General features: G+C 43.0%; 1 protein-coding gene across 1 annotated transcript in view; it reads right to left on the reverse strand.

Moving 5' to 3' along the window:
* The window catches only part of LOC138674616 (uncharacterized), a 28,595-nt gene extending 6,916 nt beyond the window's left edge, over nucleotides 1–21,679 (reverse strand). Inside the window, exons 1-2 of the mRNA XM_069762431.1 lie at nucleotides 20,687–21,679; nucleotides 20,464–20,592 (exon numbers count right to left, since the gene is read on the reverse strand). Of these exons, the coding sequence (XP_069618532.1) occupies nucleotides 20,464–20,592; nucleotides 20,687–21,572 (1,015 nt within the window). The 5' untranslated portion in view covers nucleotides 21,573–21,679. The remainder of the gene's footprint in view (nucleotides 1–20,463; nucleotides 20,593–20,686) is intronic.
* Between the last annotated feature and the right edge of the window lie 1,415 nt (nucleotides 21,680–23,094).

The following is a 23,094-nucleotide window of genomic DNA, read 5'->3' on the forward strand; positions in this document are numbered from 1 at the left end:
ATGTGGAAATATTGAATTTTATATTGGTGAAGTTTGTAAAAGGGGACATCTTTACCATCTCCTTTTCTTATTTCATGGGACTTCTTTACATTATTACATTGAGTATTTATGCAATGGGCTACAATTTATTGAACCAAAGCTTACAAAGCACCACTCCACCATTTTAAATGTTTGTTTTTTTCCAGTGTTGGAGTGGTGCTACTAATCCAAGTTCCCTGAACCGATTATTGTACTCAACAGCTGCCATCTTCAGTTCAGCTCTTCCCAAAGCCTATCCGTTCCCATACCACCATCTCGTGACCAAAACGTCTGACTAGAGATAGGCGGACCCCTGGATGTTCAGGACTAAAAACTGTTAAAAAATAAATTGGGGTTCGGGTACCAGAATAGTACCCAGACCCCATTCACTTGAATGGGGAGCCTGGACAGCCAGTGTTTGCCACACTTTCATGTGCATGACAATACAAAGGTGACATCAACCCACTTGCCCTCACCATAGGGCAAGTGAGAAAAGCCGGGCAAAGCACAAGAACTGGTGCATCTAATAGATGTGCCTTTTCTTGGCTGCAGGCTGTTATTTTTATGCTAGGGGGCCCAATATTCATAGCCCCTTACCAGCCTGAGAATACCAGCCCCCAGCTTTTTGCTTTAGCTTGGCTGCTTGTCAAAAATGGGGGGGACCACATGCCTTTGGTTTTTTTTTTTAATTATCTAAAAATAGTTTTTAAAAAAATGGTGTGGGGATCCTCTTATTCTTGATAGCTAGCCCTGCCAAAGTCGTCAACTATGGGTTGCAGCCCGTAGCTGTCAGTTTTGCCTGGCTGGTTACCAAAAATACAGGGGAACCCACATTTTTTTTATTCATTATTTAGAGCACAGGTGCCGCCTGTTCTTGCTGTTATTAGTGCTAGCAAGCGTAGGCTGATGAGAGCAGAAGGCCCATCAGACGACGCCAGTGACCAAGTGACCAGAGGTAAACTTTACCTCCAATCACAGCTGCAGGCTCATGCTGTTATTTGACAGCATAGGAACCACAGCTGGCTGACTGGCAATAATTATTTTACTGCTGATCAGAAGCAGTGTTTGCCACAGTGTCATGCACATGACAGTGCAAGAAACACCCAGTTTCCAGCCGAAGACTAAATCTTTCTGGGCAAGATGTCCAATCTATAATGCTTGGAGAAAGTATGCAACAAAGACCATGTAGCTGCCCTGCAAATCTGTTCTGCTGATGCACCTGCTCTTTCTGCCCAGGAGACTGAAGTGGACCAGGTCGAGTGGGCTTTGATCCCTACTGGGGGTGTTTTATCTTGAGCTAAGTAGGCTTCTGCTATGGCTCTTTTTATCCAGTTAGTGATAGTGCCTTTTGCTACTTTTTTCCCTTATTTTGTCCATAGAGGTGGACAAAAAGATTCTGATCAATTCTAAAAGAGCTAGTTTGCTCTAAGTAATATAGTACAATACGTCTGACATCCAGAGTATGGAATCCTTCTTCTTTTTGAATTTGCTGGATTTTGACAGAAGGAAGGTAAAATAATGTCCTAGGAACGATGGAATTCAGAAACTACTTTTGGGAGAAAAGAAGGATCAAGACGCAGTACTATGGAATCATCTCTAATAGATAGGTAAGGTTCTCTTATCGATAGAGCTTGGAGTTCGCCTACTCTTCTTGCCGTGGTTCTAGACACCAAAAAAATTGTTTTGTAGATTAGATTTTGCGGAGAACAAGATAAAGGCTCAAATGGTGGACCTGTAAGCCCCTGGAGTACTAGGTTAAGGTCCCATAAGGGAACCACCAATTGTTTTTTAGGGTTCATTCTGGAGGCTAACATGAACCTTTTAATCCAGCGATTTGCCAGATCTTGATCAAAAATAGAACTGAAGGCGGAGACCTGGACCTTTAATGTACTAGGCCTGAGGCCTATTTCTAAGCCCCTCTGCAGAAAATCTACGATTTTGACAGATTTGGATTGAGGGGATCTGGTGGCAAAAAGACGAAAATTTCTTCCAAACTTTATTGTATTCATTAATGATCTGGTAGAAGGTTTACACAGTAAAATATCGATATTTGCAGATGATACAAAACTATGTAAAGCAGTTAATACAAGAGAAGATAGTATTCTGCTACAGATGGATCTGGATAAGTTGGAAACTTGGGCTGAAAGGTGGCAGATGAGGTTTAACAATGATAAATGTAAGGTTATACACATGGGAAGAAGGAATCAATGTCACCATTACACACTGAATGGGAAACCACTGGGTAAATCTGACAGGGAGAAGGACTTGGGGATCCTAGTTAATGATAAACTTACCTGGAGCAGCCAGTGCCAGGCAGCAGCTGCCAAGGCAAACAGGATCATGGGGTGCATTAAAAGAGGTCTGGATACACATGATGAGAGCATTATACTGCCTCTGTACAAATCCCTAGTTAGACCGCACATGGAGTACTGTGTCCAGTTTTGGGCACCGGTGCTCAGGAAGGATATAATGGAACTAGAGAGAGTACAAAGGAGGGCAACAAAATTAATAAAGGGGATGGGAGAACTACAATACCCAGATAGATTAGCGAAATTAGGATTATTTAGTCTAGAAAAAAGACGACTGAGGGGCGATCTAATAACCATGTATAAGTATATAAGGGGACAATACAAATATCTCGCTGAGGATCTGTTTATACCAAGGAAGGTGACGGGCACAAGGGGGCATTCTTTGCGTCTGGAGGAGAGAAGGTTTTTCCACCAACATAGAAGAGGATTCTTTACTGTTAGGGCAGTGAGAATCTGGAATTGCTTGCCTGAGGAGGTGGTGATGGCGAACTCAGTCGAGGGGTTCAAGAGAGGCCTGGATGTCTTCCTGGAGCAGAACAATATTGTATCATACAATTATTAGGTTCTGTAGAAGGACGTAGATCTGGGTATTTATTATGATGGAATATAGGCTGAACTGGATGGACAAATGTCTTTTTTCGGCCTTACTAACTATGTTACTATGTTACTATGTATATAGTATTGGTTACTGGCTTCCTTGATTTTTGAAGCATAGCAACCACTGAGTCTTACAGTCCGTTAGCTTTCAGCATTTGGGCTTCAGTAACCATGCCGCTAGATTCCATTTCTTGGGATCCTGATGACGAATGGGTCCTTGTAAGAGAAGGTCGTTCCCTACTGGCAACTGGACTGGGCCATCTACTTGTAGATTGATGATCAGGTTGTACCAACTTCTTTTTGGCCTCAACGGGGCTACTAATATAGTTGGGGTTTGTTCTTCTCTGATTTTACGTAAAACCTTCGCCAAAAATCAGAATTGGTGGGAACGCATAAGTCAGACAAAAATTCCATTTCTGGGCTAGAGCATCCACTCCTCTGGAGTTGTCCCTGGGATTTAAAGAAAAAAAAAAAAAAGACCTCGACCTGCGTGTTCTGGCGAGATGCGAAAAGGTCGATATCTGGCATGCCCCATCTGTCTACAAGCATCATGAAGATCCGGTTGTTCAGACTCTATTCCCCCGATTGTATATCTTGGCAACTTAGATAATCTGCCTGGGTGTTGGAGGACCCTTTTAAATGGACTGCTGTTAGTGACAGTAGGGATTTCTCTGCCCAGGAGATGTTTTTTAGGCTGTTGAATTTTGTACTGCCCTGGTGCCTGATATGAGCAACTGCTGTCGCATTGTCCGAGTACACACGAACATGATGTCCTTTGATAATCTGCCCTGCTGCTAGAAGGGCCTCCTCTATAGCTTTTAATTCTCTGTATTTGGACAACTTCCTGCCCACTACTGGGTACGAAAGACCCTGGAAGGGGATGTTTATCATGGCTCCCCAGCCCCTCTTGCTGGCATCTGATGTAACTGTAGTTAACGGGATCTGAGTCCAGCTGACACCTTTCCAAAGATTTTTCAGATTTGTCCACCATGCTAGGGATGCTTGTAAAGTGTGTAAAGTGTAAAGGTGTGTAAAGTCTTTTGTTTAAAGTGCTGGGATGTCCGTTCCAGTTCTGTAGAATATGTGTCTGTTGGGTTCTCGAGTGGGCCTGAGCCCAGGGTACTGATTGGATGCAGGCCATCATGGAGCCCAGAAGTGACATCTCCTACACTCAGGGAGGGTATCTCATGTCTCTGAATGTTTTGACTTTTGCTACTAAGTTTAGGCATTTGTTTTGCAGAGTCAAAGAGAACTCCCAGGAATTTCTTGGATTTGGAGGGCTGTAACTGGGATTTTTTCAGGTTTGGGACCCACCCAACTGATGTTAGAATATCTAGAGTTCTTGAGACATGGGACTCTAGGATTTCTTTGTAGGATGCGACTATTAACAGGTCGTCCAGGTATGAAACTATACAGATGCCTTGATCCCAAATAAAGGAGACTACTTCCGCCATTATCTTGGAAAAGACTCTTGGTGCAAAGGAGATTCCAAACAGAAGGACGTTGTACTTATAATGTTTTATCAGATGTTCCTGTACTGCAAACCTGAGATATTTTCGGTGTCTCGGGTGAATTGGGATATGAAAGCAAGCATCCTTTAAGTCTATGGTTGACATGAAGGAGTGAGGAGTTATCAAAGGAATGGCAGATTTTATCAATTCCATTTTGAACCTGCGGTATTTGACATGCTGGTTGAGACCCTTCAGATTTATGATGATACGAGACTCGCCTGAAGGCTTGGGTACTAAGAATAGATGGGAGTAATGTCCCAGACCTTTTTCCAATTCTGGAAGTTGAGATATTACATTTGAATTTGTTAGGTCTCTGAGACCGGCTAATAAAGAAGTTCGTTCTTTTAGGGAGGGAAGAGAGGTGACTTTCAGACCCCGTGGAGGGGAGGATATAAACTATTAGTAGGCCGTCTCTGACAACATTGAGGGCCCAGTGACAACTGGTAATATTTTGCCACTGAGGAAAAAAAAAAAAAAATCTTGAGAGTCTCCCCCCCACCGGGTTGAAGTCACTGCTTCTCCTGTTGGGGCTGTTGGAGAATAAGGATATTCAGAGATCTGGCGGCAACCCGGATCATTTCCAGGGAGGCATCCGCCAAAAAAAACAGTAACTAAGAAGACTGGGTAGGGAGTCCAGCAGTTCACCTCTGGAGGTACTCAGATATATGGGACTCTAATTCCCCCAACCAGCGAACCAGGGCTCTAGCTACACAAGTAGAGGCAATATTGGCTTTTAAAGCAACCGTAGAAGTCTCCCAGGATTTTTTCAAGCGACTTTCAATTTTCCTGTCCATTGGATCCTTCAGCTGCGAAGAATCCTCAAAAGGAAGGGCGGTTCTTTTTGCAACTCTTGCTACTTGTCATTCGACCTTGGGAATGTCCCATTTAACAGAATCACCTTCTATGGGAAATCTGTGTTTCATCTCAGAGGGAATGCTGAGGCGTTTCTCCGGCAGTTCCTATTCCTGAGAAATTATGTCTAGAATATTAGAATGTACCGGGAATCCTATACGTTTCCCTTTGGATATTCCCCCAAACTTGGATGGACTGGGGTTCTGGTTCCTTCTCTAGCCCCATAGTGCTGCGAACAGCAGACACTAAACCCTCAATCCAATCCGAGGAATCGTCGTAGTTACTCACCGATAACGGTGTTTCTCGGAGCCCATGACAGCACCACGGAGAGAGGGGATCCGCCCTTCAGGGACAGGAAACCTACAGATAAAAAGGGCGGTACCTCTTCCTTGCATCAGTTGGTTTACAGAGCATCGGAGGACCTCCAGGTTAGTTACAAGAGAAAAAAAAACATTATAACATTGCTTATTAGAGGAACACCGTGCCTATATTATGTTACGTTAGTTATATACAAGGTAGTAAGTGCTCACCGCACTCGTGATGGGAGGGAATAAGTGGGTGCTGTCATGGGCTCTGAGAAACACCATTATCAGTGAGTAACTATGACTTTCTCGGTCTCCCATGACAGCACCACGGAGAGAATTGCAGAGACTAAGCTTAGGGAGGGGCCATGGCCTCGAGAACCCTTCGCCCAAAGGTTAAGTCAGACACAGACTAGATTTGTTCAATTGATACCTCTGACCTCTCAGCCCATGAGGTAGCTACCGCTCTTGTGGAATGCTCTTTTATACTATCCGGGATCGTATTCCCCGTGGATGAATACGCCAAGGCTATTGCCTCCTTTATCCACCTTGCCAAGGTACCCTTGGATGCCAGGAATCCTTTTCTGGGACCCTGAAAACAGACAAAAAGAGCCTTCCTTCCTATTCTCTCGGGTGGAATCTAAATATTGGACTAGACATCTTCTGACATCTAAAATAATGGAATTTTCACCCTTTCTCATTTTTGGGGTTTGGGCAAAAGGACGGCAAGGACACTTCCTGTGACCTGTGGAATTTGGATGCCACTTTTGGCAAATAGACCGGGTCAGGTTTAAGAGTGACTGATCTAATATTTTTGTAAAGGGTGGGTTAGCAGACAGGGCTTGAATGTCATCATTTCTGCATGCAGATGTTATAGCTACCAGAAGAATGGTCTTAAGTGATAGCGTTTATGGGAATTGTGTCTATGGGTTCAAATGGAGGACCCGTTAGTGCAGAGAGTACTAGGTTTAGGTCCCACAAGGGTATTTTTAAAGTAACTAGAGGTTTTGATCTCGTTACCGCTTTAATAAATCTTATTACCCATGGATTGGTAATTAACTTACAGGGTTACAGTCTGTTTAGAAAGGATCGTAAAAATCGGAGAGGAGGAGGGGTTTGTCTCTATGTAAAGTCTTGTCTAAAATCCACTTTAAGGGAGGATATTAGCGAAGGGAATGAGGATGTCGAGTCCATATGGGTTGAAATTCATGGAGGGAAAAATGGTAACAAAATTCTCATTGGGGTCTGTTACAAACCCCCAAATATAACAGAAACCATGGAAAGTCTACTTCTAAAGCAGATAGATGAAGCTGCAACCCGTAATGAGGTCCTGGTTATGGGGGACTTTAACTACCCGGATATTAACTGGGAAACAGAAACCTGTGAAACCCATAAAGGCAACAGGTTTCTGCTAATAACCAAGAAAAATTATCTTTCACAATTGGTGCAGAATCCAACCAGAGGAGCAGCACTTTTAGACCTAATACTATCTAATAGACCTGACAGAATAACAAATCTGCAGGTGGTTGGGCATTTAGGAAATAGCGACCACAATATTGTGCAGTTTCACCTGTCTTTCACTAGGGGGACTTGTCAGGGAGTCACAAAAACATTGAACTTTAGGAAGGCAAAGTTTGAACAGCTTAGAGATGCCCTTAATCTGGTAGACTGGGACAATATCCTCAGAAATGAGAATACAGATAATAAATGGGAAATGTTTAAGAACATCCTAAATAGGCAGTGTAAGCGGTTTATACCTTGTGGGAATAAAAGGACTAGAAATAGGAAAAACCCAATGTGGCTAAACAAAGAAGTAAGGCAGGCAATTAACAGTAAAAAGAAAGCATTTGCACTACTAAAGCAGGATGGCACCACTGAAGCTCTAAAAAACTATAGGGAGAAAAATACTTTATCTAAAAAACTAATTAAAGCTGCCAAAAAGGAAACAGAGAAGCACATTGCTAAGGAGAGTAAAACTAATCCCAAACTGTTCTTCAACTATATCAATAGTAAAAGAATAAAAACTGAAAATGTAGGCCCCTTAAAAAATAGTGAGGAAAGAATGGTTGTAGATGACGAGGAAAAAGCTAACATATTAAACACCTTCTTCTCCACGGTATTCACGGTGGAAAATGAAATGCTAGGTGAAATCCCAAGAAACAATGTAAACCCTATATTAAGGGTCACCAATCTAACCCAAGAAGAGGTGCGAAACCGGCTAAATAAGATTAAAATAGATAAATCTCCGGGTCCGGATGGCATACACCCACGAGTACTAAGAGAACTAAGTAATGTAATAGATAAACCATTATTTCTTATTTTTAGGGACTCTATAGCGACAGGGTCTGTTCCGCAGGACTGGCGCATAGCAAATGTGGTGCCAATATTCAAAAAGGGCTCTAAAAGTGAACCTGGAAATTATAGGCCAGTAAGTCTAACCTCTATTGTTGGTAAAATATTTGAAGGGTTTCTGAGGGATGTTATTCTGGATTATCTCAATGAGAATAACTGTTTAACTCCATATCAGCATGGGTTTATGAGAAATCGCTCCTGTCAAACCAATCTAATCAGTTTTTATGAAGAGGTAAGCTATAGACTGGACCACGGTGAGTCATTGGACGTGGTATATCTCGATTTTTCCAAAGCGTTTGATACCGTGCCGCACAAGAGGTTGGTACACAAAATGAGAATGCTTGGTCTGGGGGAAAATGTGTGTAAATGGGTTAGTAACTGGCTTAGTGATAGAAAGCAGAGGGTGGTTATAAATGGTATAGTCTCTAACTGGGTCGCTGTGACCAGTGGGGTACCGCAGGGGTCAGTATTGGGACCTGTTCTCTTCAACATATTCATTAATGATCTGGTAGAAGGTTTACACAGTAAAATATCGATATTTGCAGATGATACAAAACTATGTAAAGCAGTTAATACAAGAGAAGATAGTATTCTGCTACAGATGGATCTGGATAAGTTGGAAACTTGGGCTGAAAGGTGGCAGATGAGGTTTAACAATGATAAATGTAAGGTTATACACATGGGAAGAGGGAATCAATATCACCATTACACACTGAACGGGAAACCACTGGGTAAATCTGACAGGGAGAAGGACTTGGGGATCCTAGTTAATGATAAACTTACCTGGAGCAGCCAGTGCCAGGCAGCAGCTGCCAAGGCAAACAGGATCATGGGGTGCATTAAAAGAGGTCTGGATACACATGAGAGCATTATACTGCCTCTGTACAAATCCCTAGTTAGACCGCACATGGAGTACTGTGTCCAGTTTTGGGCACCGGTGCTCAGGAAGGATATAATGGAACTAGAGAGAGTACAAAGGAGGGTAACAAAATTAATAAAGGGGATGGGAGAACTACAATACCCAGATAGATTAGCGAAATTAGGATTATTTAGTCTAGAAAAAAGACGACTGAGGGGCGATCTAATAACCATGTATAAGTATATAAGGGGACAATACAAATATCTCGCTGAGGATCTGTTTATACCAAGGAAGGTGACGGGCACAAGGGGGCATTCTTTGCGTCTGGAGGAGAGAAGGTTTTTCCACCAACATAGAAGAGGATTCTTTACTGTTAGGGCAGTGAGAATCTGGAATTGCTTGCCTGAGGAGGTGGTGATGGCGAACTCAGTCGAGGGGTTCAAGAGAGGCCTGGATGTCTTCCTGGAGCAGAACAATATTGTATCATACAATTATTAGGTTCTGTAGAAGGACGTAGATCTGGGGATTTATTATGATGGAATATAGGCTGAACTGGATGGACAAATGTCTTTTTTCGGCCTTACTAACTATGTTACTATGTTACTATGTTACTATGATTGGCCGCAATATTTTGATTATAGAGTGCTCCTAGAGCTGCCACCTGTACTTTTAGAGTACTGACAGCCAACCCTTGTTCCAGACCCGTTTGTAGGAATTCAAGTATTTTATTAATTGAAGCCCCATCCTGGACTTTCACCTTGGGAGACAGACAAGACTTTTTTCCAAGTTTTCCCGTAGGCTTGAGTAGTAACTAGTTTCCTACTTTTTAATAACGTAGCTACTAAGTTGTCCGAAAACCCCCTTTCTTTTAATAGTCTCCGTTCAAAATCCAGGCTGTTAAATGTAAGTTCGTCGCCTACAGGTGGAAAAAAAAAAAAAAAAAAAAAAAAAAAAAAAAAAAAAAAATCGGTCCTTGCTGTAGTAGGTCTGGTATATTCGGTAGGATCCATGGGTCTGAGACTGATAGTATCCTTAGCCAGGAAAACCATGTCCTTTTTGGCCAGAACGGAGCTATAAGGATCATTTTTGTTTTGTCCTCTCTGATTTTCCGAATGACTGCCGGAATCAGAATAATTGGAGGAAAAGCGTATGTCAGCTTGTGGGTCCACGGGATCAGGAAAGCATCCAGAGCCTGGGGATTCCCTTTCGGATTCAGTGAGCAAAACAGGTTTACTTTTTTTTGTTTTTGAAATTGGCAAAAAAGTCTATTGTTGGGGTCCCCCACATTTCTGTAATCTGGTTGAAGATAGATTGGTTTAGGGTCCACTCGCCCTGTTTAGGGTCCAGTCGCCCTGTTTTAACTGAGTACGACTCAAATAATCTGCTTTTTTGTTGTTTGACCCCTGAATATGTAGTGCAGAAAGGGATAGTAGATTTTCCTCTGCAAGATTGAAAATTTTGGCGGAGGAACTCCGTGATCGAGACCTTGTTCCTCCCTGGTGATTTATATATGCTACTGTCACTTCGTTGTCCGAAAAAATTCGGACATGATGTCCTCGAATGTAAGTCAGAAAAAATAGAAGAGCTTGACGCACCGCCCAAAGTTCTTTTTGGTTTGAGGATGCTGATCGTTCCTGATCTGTCCAGTTTCCCTGAGCCACTCTGTCTCCCATGTGAGCCCTCCACCCCCTGGGACTCGCATTGGTTGTTATTACTCGAGATATCTTTGCTATCGAAGGGATTCCCCTTGAAAGGTTTTGTTTTTTTCCCCCACCAGAGAAGGGAATGAGTAACTGAAGAACTTAGAGTGATGCGACATTCTAAATGGTCTTTTAGTATTGACTGCATTTCCAGTATATGCCATTGAAGCTCTCTCGTGTGGAATTGTGCGAAAGGTACTGCTGGCAGGCATGAACAGAGAGAGCCCAGTAGCGACATTGCCCTCCTTTGTGTAATGGAGGGATTGTGTAGGGTTCGCGCTACCATACGCATTATGTGGTCTTTTTTGGAAATTGGGAGCCGGCGTTCTTGAACATGGGAGTCTAATGTTAGTCCCAGAAACTCTTGAATTTGGCAAGGTTCTCACTTCGATTTTTTGTATTTATGAGCCAGCCTAAGTTTGTCAAAGTAGTTATCACTCGGTCCCTCTGTTCCCTGCAACTTTGAGCCGAGTCACTTGCAATAAGGAAATTGTCTAAGTAAGGGATTATTAATATTTTGTTCTTTTATGTGAGCCATCATTTCCGCTACTATTTTTGTGAATATCCAGGGAGCTATTGATATTCCAAATGGGAGGGCTCTGTATTGGAAGTTTCTTACTTGTCCGTTTATGGAGACCGCCATCCTGAGAAATTTTCGGGATTGTTTGTCAATGGGCACATGGTAATATGCATCGCTTAAGTCCAGCACGACCATGTAGCAGTTCGGGAAGAGGATTTTTATGGTGGATTTTATGGTTTCCATTTTGAACTTTTGTTTTTTTACATATTTGTTCAGGTTTTTTAGATTTATTATCGTTCGATAAGAGCCATCCGGTTTTGGCACTAGGAATAATGGGGAGTAAAAACCTCTTCCTATCTCTTGAGGGGAAATCTCCTGAATTACAGACTTCTGTAACAGAGTTACAATTTCCTTTTCTAGTGCGGTTTGCTCCGCCGCTGAGGACCTGGTTTTCGTTTTGTTTTGTTGTTTTTTTTTTTTGGGGGGGAGAGAGGTAAAGACAAAATCTCTTTTTAGCTCGGACTGTATTAGATTTAAAATCCAAGAGTTGTTGGATATTTTCTTCCAGGCGGGAAGGAACGAAGTGAGTCTTCCCCCCCCACCCCAGGGAAAATTCAGAGGGTTTTTTGTCACTGGAGGTGTTGCCAAATAGGAAACCCCTGTCCTTTCTTTCGCAGAAGGTCCCCCAGAGAACAAAATAGATGGGACTAAGGAAGAAGAATCTCCGGTTCCGAAAGGACTGTTTAAATGGAGTTGGCCCTAGGTTTGGAAACCTTTTCTTTTTGTCTCCTGCTTTCTGGAGGATGTCATCCAAGGTCTCCCCAAACAAGAAATTTCCTTTGCATGGACTAGAACATAATTTGAGTTTTGTTTGAAGATCCCCCCCGGCCAAATTTTAAGCCATAATGTTCTTCTGGCTGCATTGAGAGGGCTGAAGCTTTGGATGTTAACCCCTTCAAGACCCAGCCTATTTTGACCTTAAAGACCTTGCCGTTTTTTGCAATTCTGACCAGTGTCCCTTTATGAGGTAATAACTCAGGAACGCTTCAACGGATCCTAGCGGTTCTGAGATTGTTTTTTCGTGACATATTGGGCTTCATGTTAGTGGTAAATTTAGGTCAATAAATTCTGCATTTATTTGTGATAAACACGGAAATTTGGCGAAAATTTTGAAAATTTCGCAATTTTCACATTTTGAATTTTTATTCTGTTAAACCAGAGAGATATGTGACAAAAAATAGTTAATAACTAACATTTCCCACATGTTTACTTTACATCAGCACAATTTTGGAAACAAAAATTTTTTTTGTTAGGAAGTTATAAGGGTTAAATTCGACCAGCGATTTGTCATTTTTACAACGAAATTTACAAAACCATTTTTTTTAGGGACCACCTCACATTTGAAGTCAGTTTGAGGGGTCTATATGGCTGAAAATACCCAAAAGTGACACCATTCTAAAAACTGCACCCCTCAAGGTACTCAAAACCACATTCAAGAAGTTTATTAACCCTTCAGGTGCTTCACAGCAGCAGAAGCAACATGGAAGGAAAAAATGAACATTTAACTTTTTAGTCACAAAAATTATCTTTTAGCAACAATTTTTTTATTTTCCCAATGGTAAAAGGAGAAACTGAACCACGAAAGTTGTTGTCCAATTTGTCCTGAGTACGCTGATACCTCATATGTGGGGGTAAACCACTGTTTTGGCGCACGGCAGGGCTTGGAAGGGAAGGAGCGCCATTTGACTTTTTGAATCAAAAATTGGCTCCACTCTTTAGCGGACACCATGTCACGTTTGGAGAGCCCCCGTGTGCCTAAAAATTGGAGCTCCCCCACAAGTGACCCCATTTTGGAAACTAGACGCCCCAAGGAACTTATCTAGATGCATAGTGAGCACTTTGAACCCCCAGGTGCTTCACAAATTGATCCGTAAAAATGAAAAAGTACTTTTTTTTCACAAAAAAAAATTCTTTTAGCCTCAATTTTTTCATTTTCACATGGGCAACAGGATAAAATGGATCCTAAAATGTGTTGGGCAATTTCTCCTGAGTACACCAATACCTCACATGTGGAGGTAAACCACTGTTTGGGCACATGGTAAGGCTCGGAAGGGAAGGAGCGCCATTTGACTTTTTGAATGAAAAATTATTTCCATCGTTAGCGGACACCATGTCGCGTTTGGATAGCTCCTGTGTGCCTAAACATTGGAGCTCCCGCACATGTGACCCCATTTTGGAAACTAAACCCCCCAAAGAACTTATCTAGATGCATATTGAGCACTTTAAACCCCCAGGTGCTTCACAGAAGTTTATAACGCAGAGCCATGAAAATAAAAAATAATTTTTCTTTCCTCAAAAATGATTTTTTAGCCTGGAATTTCCTATTTTGCCAAGGATAATAGGAGAAATTGGACCCCAAATATTGTTGTCCAGTTTGTCCTGAGTACGCTGATACCCCATATGTGGGGGTAAACCACTGTTTGGGCGCACGGCAGGGCTCGGAAGGGATGGCACGCCATTAGGCTTTTTAAATGGAAAATTAGCTCCAATCATTAGCGGACACCATGTCACGTTTGGAGAGCCCCTGTGTGCCTAAACATTGGAGATCCCCCAGAAATGACACCATTTTAGAAACTAGACCCCCAAAGGAACTAATCTAGATGTGTGGTGAGGACTTTGAACCCCCAAGTGCTTCACAGAAGTTTATAACGCAGAGCCATGAAAATAAAAAAAAAAATTATTTTCTCAAAAATGATCTTTTAGCCTGCAATTTTTTATTTTCCCAAGGGTAACAGGAGAAATTTGACCCCAAAAGTTGTTGTCCAGTTTCTCCTGAGTACGCTGATACCCCATATGTGGGGGTAAATCACTGTTTGGGCACATGCCGGGGCTCGGAAGTGAAGTAGTGACGTTTTGAAATGCAGACTTTGATGGAATGCTCTGTGGGCGTCACGTTGCGTTTGCAGAGCCCCTGATGTGGCTTAACAGTAGAAACCCCCCACAAGTGACCCCATTTTGGAAACTAGACCCCCAAAGGAACTTATCTAGATATGTGGTGAGCACTTTGAACCCCCAAGTGCTTCACAGACGTTTACAACGCAGAGCCGTGAAAATAAAAAATCATTTTTCTTTCCTCAAAAATTATGTTTTAGCAAGCATTTTTTTAGATTCACAAAGGTAACAGGAGAAATTGGACCCCAGTAATTGTTGCGCAGTTTGTCCTGAGTATGCTGGTACCCCATATGTGGGGGTAAACCACTGTTTGGGCACACGTCAGGGCTCGGAAGTGAGGGAGAACCATTTGACTTTTTGAATACGAGATTGGCTGGAATCAATGGTGGCGCCATGTTGCGTTTGGAGACCCCTGATGTGCCTAAACAGTGGTAACCCCTCAATTCTAACTCCAACACTAACCCCAACACACCCCTAACCCTAATCCCAACTGTAGCCATAATCCTAATCACAACCCTAACCCCAACACTAACCCCAACACACCCCTAACCCTAACCACAACCCTAATTCCAACCCTAACCCTAAGGCTATGTGCCCACTTTGCGGATTCGTGTGAGATATTTCCGCACCATTTTTGAAAAATCTGCGGGTAAAAGGCACTGTGTTTTACCTGCGGATTTTCCGCGGATTTCCAGTGTTTTTTGTGCGGATTTCACCTGCGGATTCCTATTGAGGAACAGGTGTAAAACGCTGCGGAATCCGCACAAAGAATTGACATGCTGCGGAAAATACAACGCAGCGTTTCCGCGCGGTATTTTCCGCACCATGGGCACAGCGGATTTGGTTTTTCATATGTTTACATGGTACTGTAAACCTGATGGAACACTGCTGCAAATCCGCAGCCAAATCCGCACCGTGTGCACATAGCCTAATTCTAAAGGTATGTGCACACGCTGCGGAAAACGCTGCGGATCCGCAGCAGTTTCCCATGAGTGTACAGTTCAATGTAAACCTATGGGAAACAAAAATCGCTGTACACATGCTGCGGAAAAACTGCACGGAAACGCAGCGGTTTACATTCCGCAGCATGTCACTTCTTTGTGCGGATTCCGCAGCGGTTTTACAACTGCTCCAATAGAAAATCGCAATTGTAAAACCGCAGTGAAATGCGCAGAAAAAAACGCGGTAAATCCGCCATAAATCCGCAGCGGTTTAGCACTGCGGATTTATCAAATCCGCAGCGGAAAAATCCGGAGAGGACCAGAATACGTGTGCACATTCCTAACCCTAACCCTAGCCCTAACCCTAGCCCTAACCCTAGCCCTAACCCTAGCCCTACCCCTAACCCTACCCCTAACCCTACCCCTAACCCTACCCCTAACCCTAACCCTAACATTAGTGGAAAAAAAAAATTTCTTTATTTTTTTATTGTCCCTACCTATGGGGGTGACAAAGGGGGGGGGGGGTCATTTATTGTTTTTTTTATTTTGATCACTGAGATAGATTATATCTCAGTGATCAAAATGCACTTTGGAACGAATCTGCCGGCCGGCAGATTCGGCGGGCGCAGTGCGCATGCGCCCGCCATTTTGGAAGATGGCGGCGCCCGGGAGAAGACGGACGGGACCACGGCTGGATCGGTAAGTATGATAGGGTGGGGGAGGACCACGGGGGGGGGGGGATCGGAGCACGGGGGGGGTGAATCGGAGCGCGGGAGGGGTGGAACGGAGCGCGGGAGGCGTGGAATGGAGCACGGGGGGGCTGGAATGGAGCACGGGGGGGTGGAACGGAGCACGGGGGGGGTGGATCGGAGTGCAGGGGGGGTGATTGGAGCACGGGGGGGGTGATTGGAGCACGGGGGGAGCGGACACGAGCACGGGGGGGGAGCGGAGCACAGGGCGGAGGGGAGCCGGAGCAGTGTACCGGCCAGATCGGGGGGGTGGAGGGGGGCGATCGGAGGGGTGGGGTGGGGGCACACTAGTATTTCCAGCCATGGCCGATGATATTTCAGCATCGGCCATGGCTGGATTGTAATATTTCACCCGTTATAATGGGTGAAATATTACAAATCGCTCTGATTGGCAGTTTCACTTTCAACAGCCAATCAGAGCGATCGTAGCCACGAGGGGGTGAAGCCACCCCCCCTGGGCTAAACTACCACTCCCCCTATCCCTGCAGATCGGGTGAAATGGGAGTTAACCCTTTCACCCGATCTGCAGGGACGCGATCTTTCCATGACGCCGCATAGGCGTCATGGGTCGGAATGGCACCGACTTTCATGACGCCTACGTGGCGTCATGGGTCGGGAAGGGGTTAAGCGCACAGAATCCGCTGATGAATCTGCTAGGAACGCTGCTGCAGCTCTAATTACCGGGATTGAATCTAGCATTTTATTTATGGGTGAACCATCTTTAATCTCTGTTTTTCCAACTGGTCAACCCACACCATTAAAGATCTAGAGGTGCATGTCGCTGCTACAGCAGGTCTCGGGCCATGTGCACACATTCATGTTTTTTCGCGTTTTTCCATGTTTTCGCGCTAAAAACGCTATAAAAACTCATTAAAAACGCATACATTATGCATTCTATCATTTAGAATGCATTCTGCATGTTTCGTGCACATGGATGCGTTTTTTTCCGCAAAAAAAAACGCATCGCGGTAAAAAAATGAGCATGTTCATTATTTTTGAGGATTTTCTGCGTTTTTCCCACAATTCTATGCATTTGGGAAAAACACACAAAACACATCAAAAAACGCGAAAAAAACGCATGCGGATTTCTGGCAGAAATGTCCGGTTTTTGTCAGGAAAATTTCTGCAAGAAATCCTGATGTGTGCACATACCCTCAAGCTACCCCCAGCTGATTCCCAGGCCCCCTTAAGAAAGGTATCAGCTTTTTTATCCAAAGGGTCTTTAAGGGTACCCATATCTTCAAAATGGGAGAGCGAATTTTTTTGAAGCCTTGGCTACTGAGACGTCTAATTTAGGCGCTTTGTCCCAAGAAGTAGATGCCTCCTCTTCGAAAGGATACTTCCTTTTAAGAGAAGGTACCGAGGAATTTCTCCCATTCTTTTTTAATCAATGTTTGAACGTTAGTATTTAAGGGAAATGTTCTCCGTTTTTTCCTGCCCCAGGCCACCAAACATTATGTCTTGAACCGTTCTATTGGGACGGGGATCCTCTACCCCCATAGTAGCTCTTACAGCTTTTCCTAGAGCATCTACCTAATCTAGTGGGAAGCAGTGACGGCCTGAATCCTCATCTGAGGAAGATTAGGAGGAATCAGATTTATTGGCATCAGAGTCCTCAGATGTAGACTGTTGAGAGTGGAAATATACCACCTCTTTTTTTCTTATCTTTTCCCTTTTTGAAAGATGTGAGGGCATTCTGAGCTTCAGATCTAATTATTGTTTTCATTTCAGATGCGAAATCAGGGGTTTCTTCACATAATAGGCGTTGTATACATGAGTTACAAAGCTTTTTGTTCCAGGCTACCGGCAAAGCTTTGTTACAGGTGGGACCAGATCTATTTTTCGTTTTCTCCAACCTCTTTCCCTATTAAGGGAGAAGAAGGAACCCCATTACAAAAAAATGAACTTTCTCGGAGGTCACTCACCATTCAGACGTGGACGTAGGTACCGGTTCTGGAGGGGGGCAGGATCTGGTAGAGGAAAACCTTGAGATGGAGATTTGCTCACTGCAGAAGACCTGCTGCACTGCATTGAGCGACTGCTGGACCCGCTTCTCCTGGTCCCCTTAGGTTCCACTTGCTTTTTGTGATGCTGGTGTTGCTGCCTAGGCTGCTGCTGCTCCAGCTCTTGCTGCGTGTCGCTATCCTCCATGTTTCCAGGGAGTTTGTGCAACAAGCATGTGTGCACCATCTCCCTATTTGAATTTGCCACCGCCTCCAGTGTCTGACGTCCTTTCCGGCCTCTACGTCATGTCCCGGGGAGAAAAAAACAAACGCTTCCAATATGCCCCCCCTCTAGTGCACTTATATTACTCCACTTTCCCTGAACTATAAAACACATAACAGCATAAGGTATATGACATTTACAAAATAGGACATGTAGAACCGGGACGTGTTTGGGACGTTAGACAATTTCTGTGGCCCCTTACACATCTCTGAAGTGACCGGAAAATAGATATCCACCAACGTTCACCATCCAACCTGACAGAAGTGGAGAGGATCTGCAAGGAAGAATGGCAGAGGATCCCCAAATCCAGGTGTGAAAAACTTGTTGCATCATTCCCAAGAAGACTCATGGCTGTACTAGCTCAAAAGGGGACTTCTACTCAATACTGAGCAAAGGGTCTGAATACTTAAGACTATGTGATGGCTCAGTTTGTTTGTTTGTTTGTTTGTTTGTTTGTTTTTTACAAATTTTCAAAAAAAAAAAAAAAAATTTTCTTCTCAGTCAAGATGGGGTGCAGAAAGTACATTCAAGAGGAAAAAAATGAACTTTTTTGAATTTACCAAATGGCTGCAATGAAAGTGAAAAATGTAACCCCTTTCTGCCAGCTGACGGAATAGTACGTCAGCTGGCAGTATCCCCCGCTTTGAGGTGGGCTCCGGCGAACATGTGCGTGCAATGGGCGCAAGCGGAATTGCAATCTGCCCGCACCCATTAACTAGTTAAATGCCGCTGTCAAACTGACAACGGCATTTAACAAGCGCTCCCGGCCATGCGGCTAGAAGTACTCGCACCACTGACCCAGTCACGTGATCGGGAGTCTTCGGTGCATTGCCATCACAACCAAAGGTCTCCTTGAGACCTCTGTTTGTTGATGGCAGATTGCTATGAGCGCCACCCTGTGGTCGGAGCTCATAGCAAGCCTGTAATTCTGCTGCATACAGGTCATCTGTGCATCACCTCTTTGTAGCAGGGGCGATCGAGTAGTGCATGCAAGTGTTTAAAAATATTAATAAAAAAAATATAAAAAGTTCAAATTACCCCTCTTTGACCCCAATCAAAATAAAACAAAAAAACCAAACCTACACATTTGGTATCGCCCGATCTATCAATAAATTAAAAAAAAAAAAAAAAAAGGATTAACCTGCAATAATACGCAATAATGGGTGATCAAAAGAACGTATCTGCACCAAAATGGAATTAAAAATATCAGCTCGGCATGTAAAAAATAAGCCCTCACCCGACCCCAAATCACGAAAAATGGAGACGCTAAGGGGATCGGAAAATTGTGCAATTTTTTTTTTTTTTTTAAAGCAAACTTTGGAATTTTTTACCACTTAGATAAAAGACAACCGAGACCTGTTTGGTGCCTGTGAACTCAATGACCTGGAGATGCATAGTGGCAGGTCAGTTTTAGCATTTAACAAACCTAGCAAAAAAGCCAAACAAAAAAAAAGTGTGGGATTGCAGTTTTTTTGCAATTTCAACGCACTTGGAATTTTTTCCCGTTTTCTGTTACACGACATGGTAAAACCAATGAGATCTTTCAAAAGTACAACTCGTCCCACAAAAAATAAGCCCCCACATGGCCATATTGACGGAAAAATAAAAAAAAAGTTTTGGCTCTGGAAAGGGGGGCAAAAAACAAAAAAGAAAAAAGCTTCGGGGGTGAAGGGGTTAAAAGGGGTCTGAATACTTCTTGTATGCCAGTTAAGCTACTTTATTAATTTTGGTAGATTTATTAAAAGGATATAACATTTTCCTTGATGTGGCCCTTCTCTGTTTTTATTGAATATTTTTGGGGGTTTACTTTTAAAAGGGGAATCTGCCATTAGATTTATTGCAGTCAGGTATGTTTTACTCAAACTCTCCAGCGTTTCTGGGACAGTACATAGAGAGGCCTGTCAATCAACTGGGGTGGGGAGAAGCCGTCACTTTAGTCTCTGGCAGTTTGAAAAGCCAGCCAGGGACTATAGTGGGAACCATAGTGAGAGCTTCTCCCCACTCCAGTTGGACTGACAGGTGATCTCTATGTACACACATAGGAGACACCTTGTCAACCAACTGAAGAAGACTTTAAGCTTTTTTTTGTTGTAATGTTGCAGTGTTTCAGAGAAAATCCCTACCTAGCTGGAATCATGCAGCCGGGCTCAGATTCATGCTGCCCTTGGTTCATGCAGCATGAATGTCAATATGGCAGGTTCCTGGCTTTCCCAGATGTTTCCATGCGGATGGATTTAACAGATCAGACCAAAGTTAATACTGAAAAATCTAGTCCCTGAATAACATTGTCAATGGTATCAGCCAAGAACCATTATAGCAGCGGTTTCTCCATTTATTCTGTAACTATAATGCTAGCATGGAGTTATAGTTCAGCCACAGCTGGAGAGCCAAGCATTGAATATCACCTCACCATACAATGCATTCACCATATCCATCATGGCTCTTGGAATAACTAAAGCCATGTCTCCAATGCAAAAACGATTACGGCGATGCATTGACGTGCAAGCCAACTTATTGAATCTTTAGTATTCTAAAAAAAAAAAAAAATAATAGTTTACATTATAGCAGAGCTTACCTCCATAATTGCTTAGGGAACCATACCAAAACATGATACAATTAGATGGCTGAAGTAGAGACTTCAGAAGTAAAGCTTTTTGCCTTGACCCTCCTACATCTGGTCTGCGCTTTACTGACAGATGAAAGCCTAAATTAAAGATAACGTATATCAAAATTTAACATTCAAAATGGGAAATTTTTTTTTTTTTTTCTAATCTCCAGAATAAAGAAGACAAACTAACCTTCAGGTCCAAAATGTCTAGAACTAACATTCATACTTCCCCTAGTAAGATTCCAGTCTAAATCATCTTCAGGGCTTTGCTTCCATCCACAAAGTCCATGTTCAAACCCACAAAAAGGTTCAATGATGCTGGGACTTGTCCTCCTCTTATTATATGAATATATTAATTTATTACCAGGTATCCCCCTCGGGTGGTGCTTAAACCAGGAATCTAATGTTTCCTCAGCTAAAGATCTTCTCCTGAGAATGGTTAGGAGACTATTTTTCTTTACATTTTCATTGTCCAGATTAGAAGACACATTGACACCCAATCCAGTTGAGCCCCTTGTATTTTCGGTTGTGGTTGGTTGTTGCGTTTCACCACTCTGAGAAGTTCCAAAAGTTTGCAAAGTGGACTTTCCTTCCAATGTATGAGCATTGTCCATGGTCGACCATATTTTCTTAAGTAAGGAACTTTCCTCAACTGTGGAAATCACTGTTGTACTGTCAGATGAACTGAACTCTGAATTCGTGACCGAAGACCTTAAAGAAGAAATCTCCGTAGCAAAACCTGTCCTGTTGTAATCTGGCACCTGATCGGTTGTCTTGGGAATGTTTAACACTGTGGAATTGATGTCTGTTATGGATCTATGGGCTGCAGTTCTAGTTGTCTCTACTGTAGTATCTGCTTCAGTCATTCTCACGCTTGTAATTGAGTGTGTCGGTTCCAGTGTGGATAAGTTCCGATAATCAGTCAATACAGATTTGGACTTCTGATTTGGAAAAAAAGTAGAGAAAGTCTTGGGCTCCAGACTAGAAGTATGGAGGTCAACTGTACCAATCTTAGATATGTTAGCTGGGGGAGAGACTGTAGTTAGTGCTTCACTTGAAGATAAGGTAGAAGCCATTGAGGAGTTGGTAAACGCAACACCAGAAAAGTCTAAAGGATTCAGATTGGTTTCAGAACAACCAGCGATAGGTGGGGAAGCATCTTCATTAAACCGAATGGCTCTAGAGTTACCTGAAAAACAACATTAAATATATATTTTTATTTATTTTAATTTGTTTGTGTTTGTTTGAGATTATATAGATAGATATTTATATACACACACAGTACAGACCAAATGTTTTGACACACCTACTCATTTAAAGATTTCTCTGTATTTTCATGACTATGAAAATTGTACATTCACACTGAAGGCATCAAAACTATGAATTAACACATGTGGAATTATATACTTAAAAAAGTGAGAAACAACTGAAATTATGTCTTGTAGTCTAGGTTCTTCAAAGTAGCCACCTATTGCTTTGATGACTGCTTTGCACACTCTTGGCATTTTCTTGATGAGCTTCAAGAGGTAGTCACCAGGAATGGTTTTCACTTCACAGGTATGCCCTGTCAGGTTTAATAAGTGGGATTTCTTGCCTTATAAGTGGGATTGGGACCATCAGTTGTGTTGTGCAGAAGTCTGGTGGATACACAGCTGATAGTCCTACTGAATAGACTGTTAGAATTTGTATTATGGCAAGAAAAAAGCAGCTAAGAGAAACAAGTGGCCATCATTACTTTAAGAAATGAAGGTCAGTCAGTCCGAAAAATTGGGCAAACTTTGAAAGTGTCCCCAAGTGCAGTTGCAAAAACCATCAAGCACTACAAAGAAGCTGGCTGACATGAGGACCGCCCCAGGAAAGGAAGACCAAGAGTCAACTCTGCTTCTGAGGATAAGTTTATCAGAGTCACCAGCCTCAGAAATCGCAGGTTAACAGCAGCTCAGATTAGAGACCAGGTCAATGCTACATAGAGTTCTAGCAGCAGACATCTCTACAACAACTATAAAGATGAGACTTTGTGCAGCAGGCCTTCATGGTAAAATAGCTGCTAGGAAACCACTGCAACAAGCAGAAGAGACTTGTTTGGGCTAAAGAAGACAAGGAATGGACATTAGACCAGTGGAAATCTGTGCTTTGGTCTGAGGAGTCCAAATTTGAGATCTTTGGTTTCCTGGCTCCCACTGTGAAGCATGGAGGAGTAGGTGTGATGGTGTGGGGGTGCTTTGCTGGTAACACTGTTGGGGATTTATTCAAAATTGAAGGAATACTGAACCAGCATTGCTACCACAGCATCTTGCAGCGGCATGCTATTCCATCCGGTTTGCATTTAGTTGGACCATCATTTATTTTCAAACAGGACAATGACCCCAAACACCTTTAGGCTGTGTAAGGGCTATTTGACCAAGAAGTAGAGTGATGGGGTGCTACGCCAGATGACCTGGCCTCCACAGTCACTAGACCTGAACCCAATCGAGATGGTTTGGGGTGAGCTGGACTGCAGAGTGAAGGCAAAAGGGCCAACAAGTGCTAAGCATCTCTGGGAACTCCTTCAAGATTGTTGGAAGACCTTTCCCGGTGACTACCTCTTGAAGCTCATCA

This window comes from Ranitomeya imitator, chromosome 4, assembly GCF_032444005.1.
Source record: "Ranitomeya imitator isolate aRanImi1 chromosome 4, aRanImi1.pri, whole genome shotgun sequence".
NCBI classification, from domain to species: Eukaryota; Metazoa; Chordata; class Amphibia; order Anura; family Dendrobatidae; genus Ranitomeya; species Ranitomeya imitator.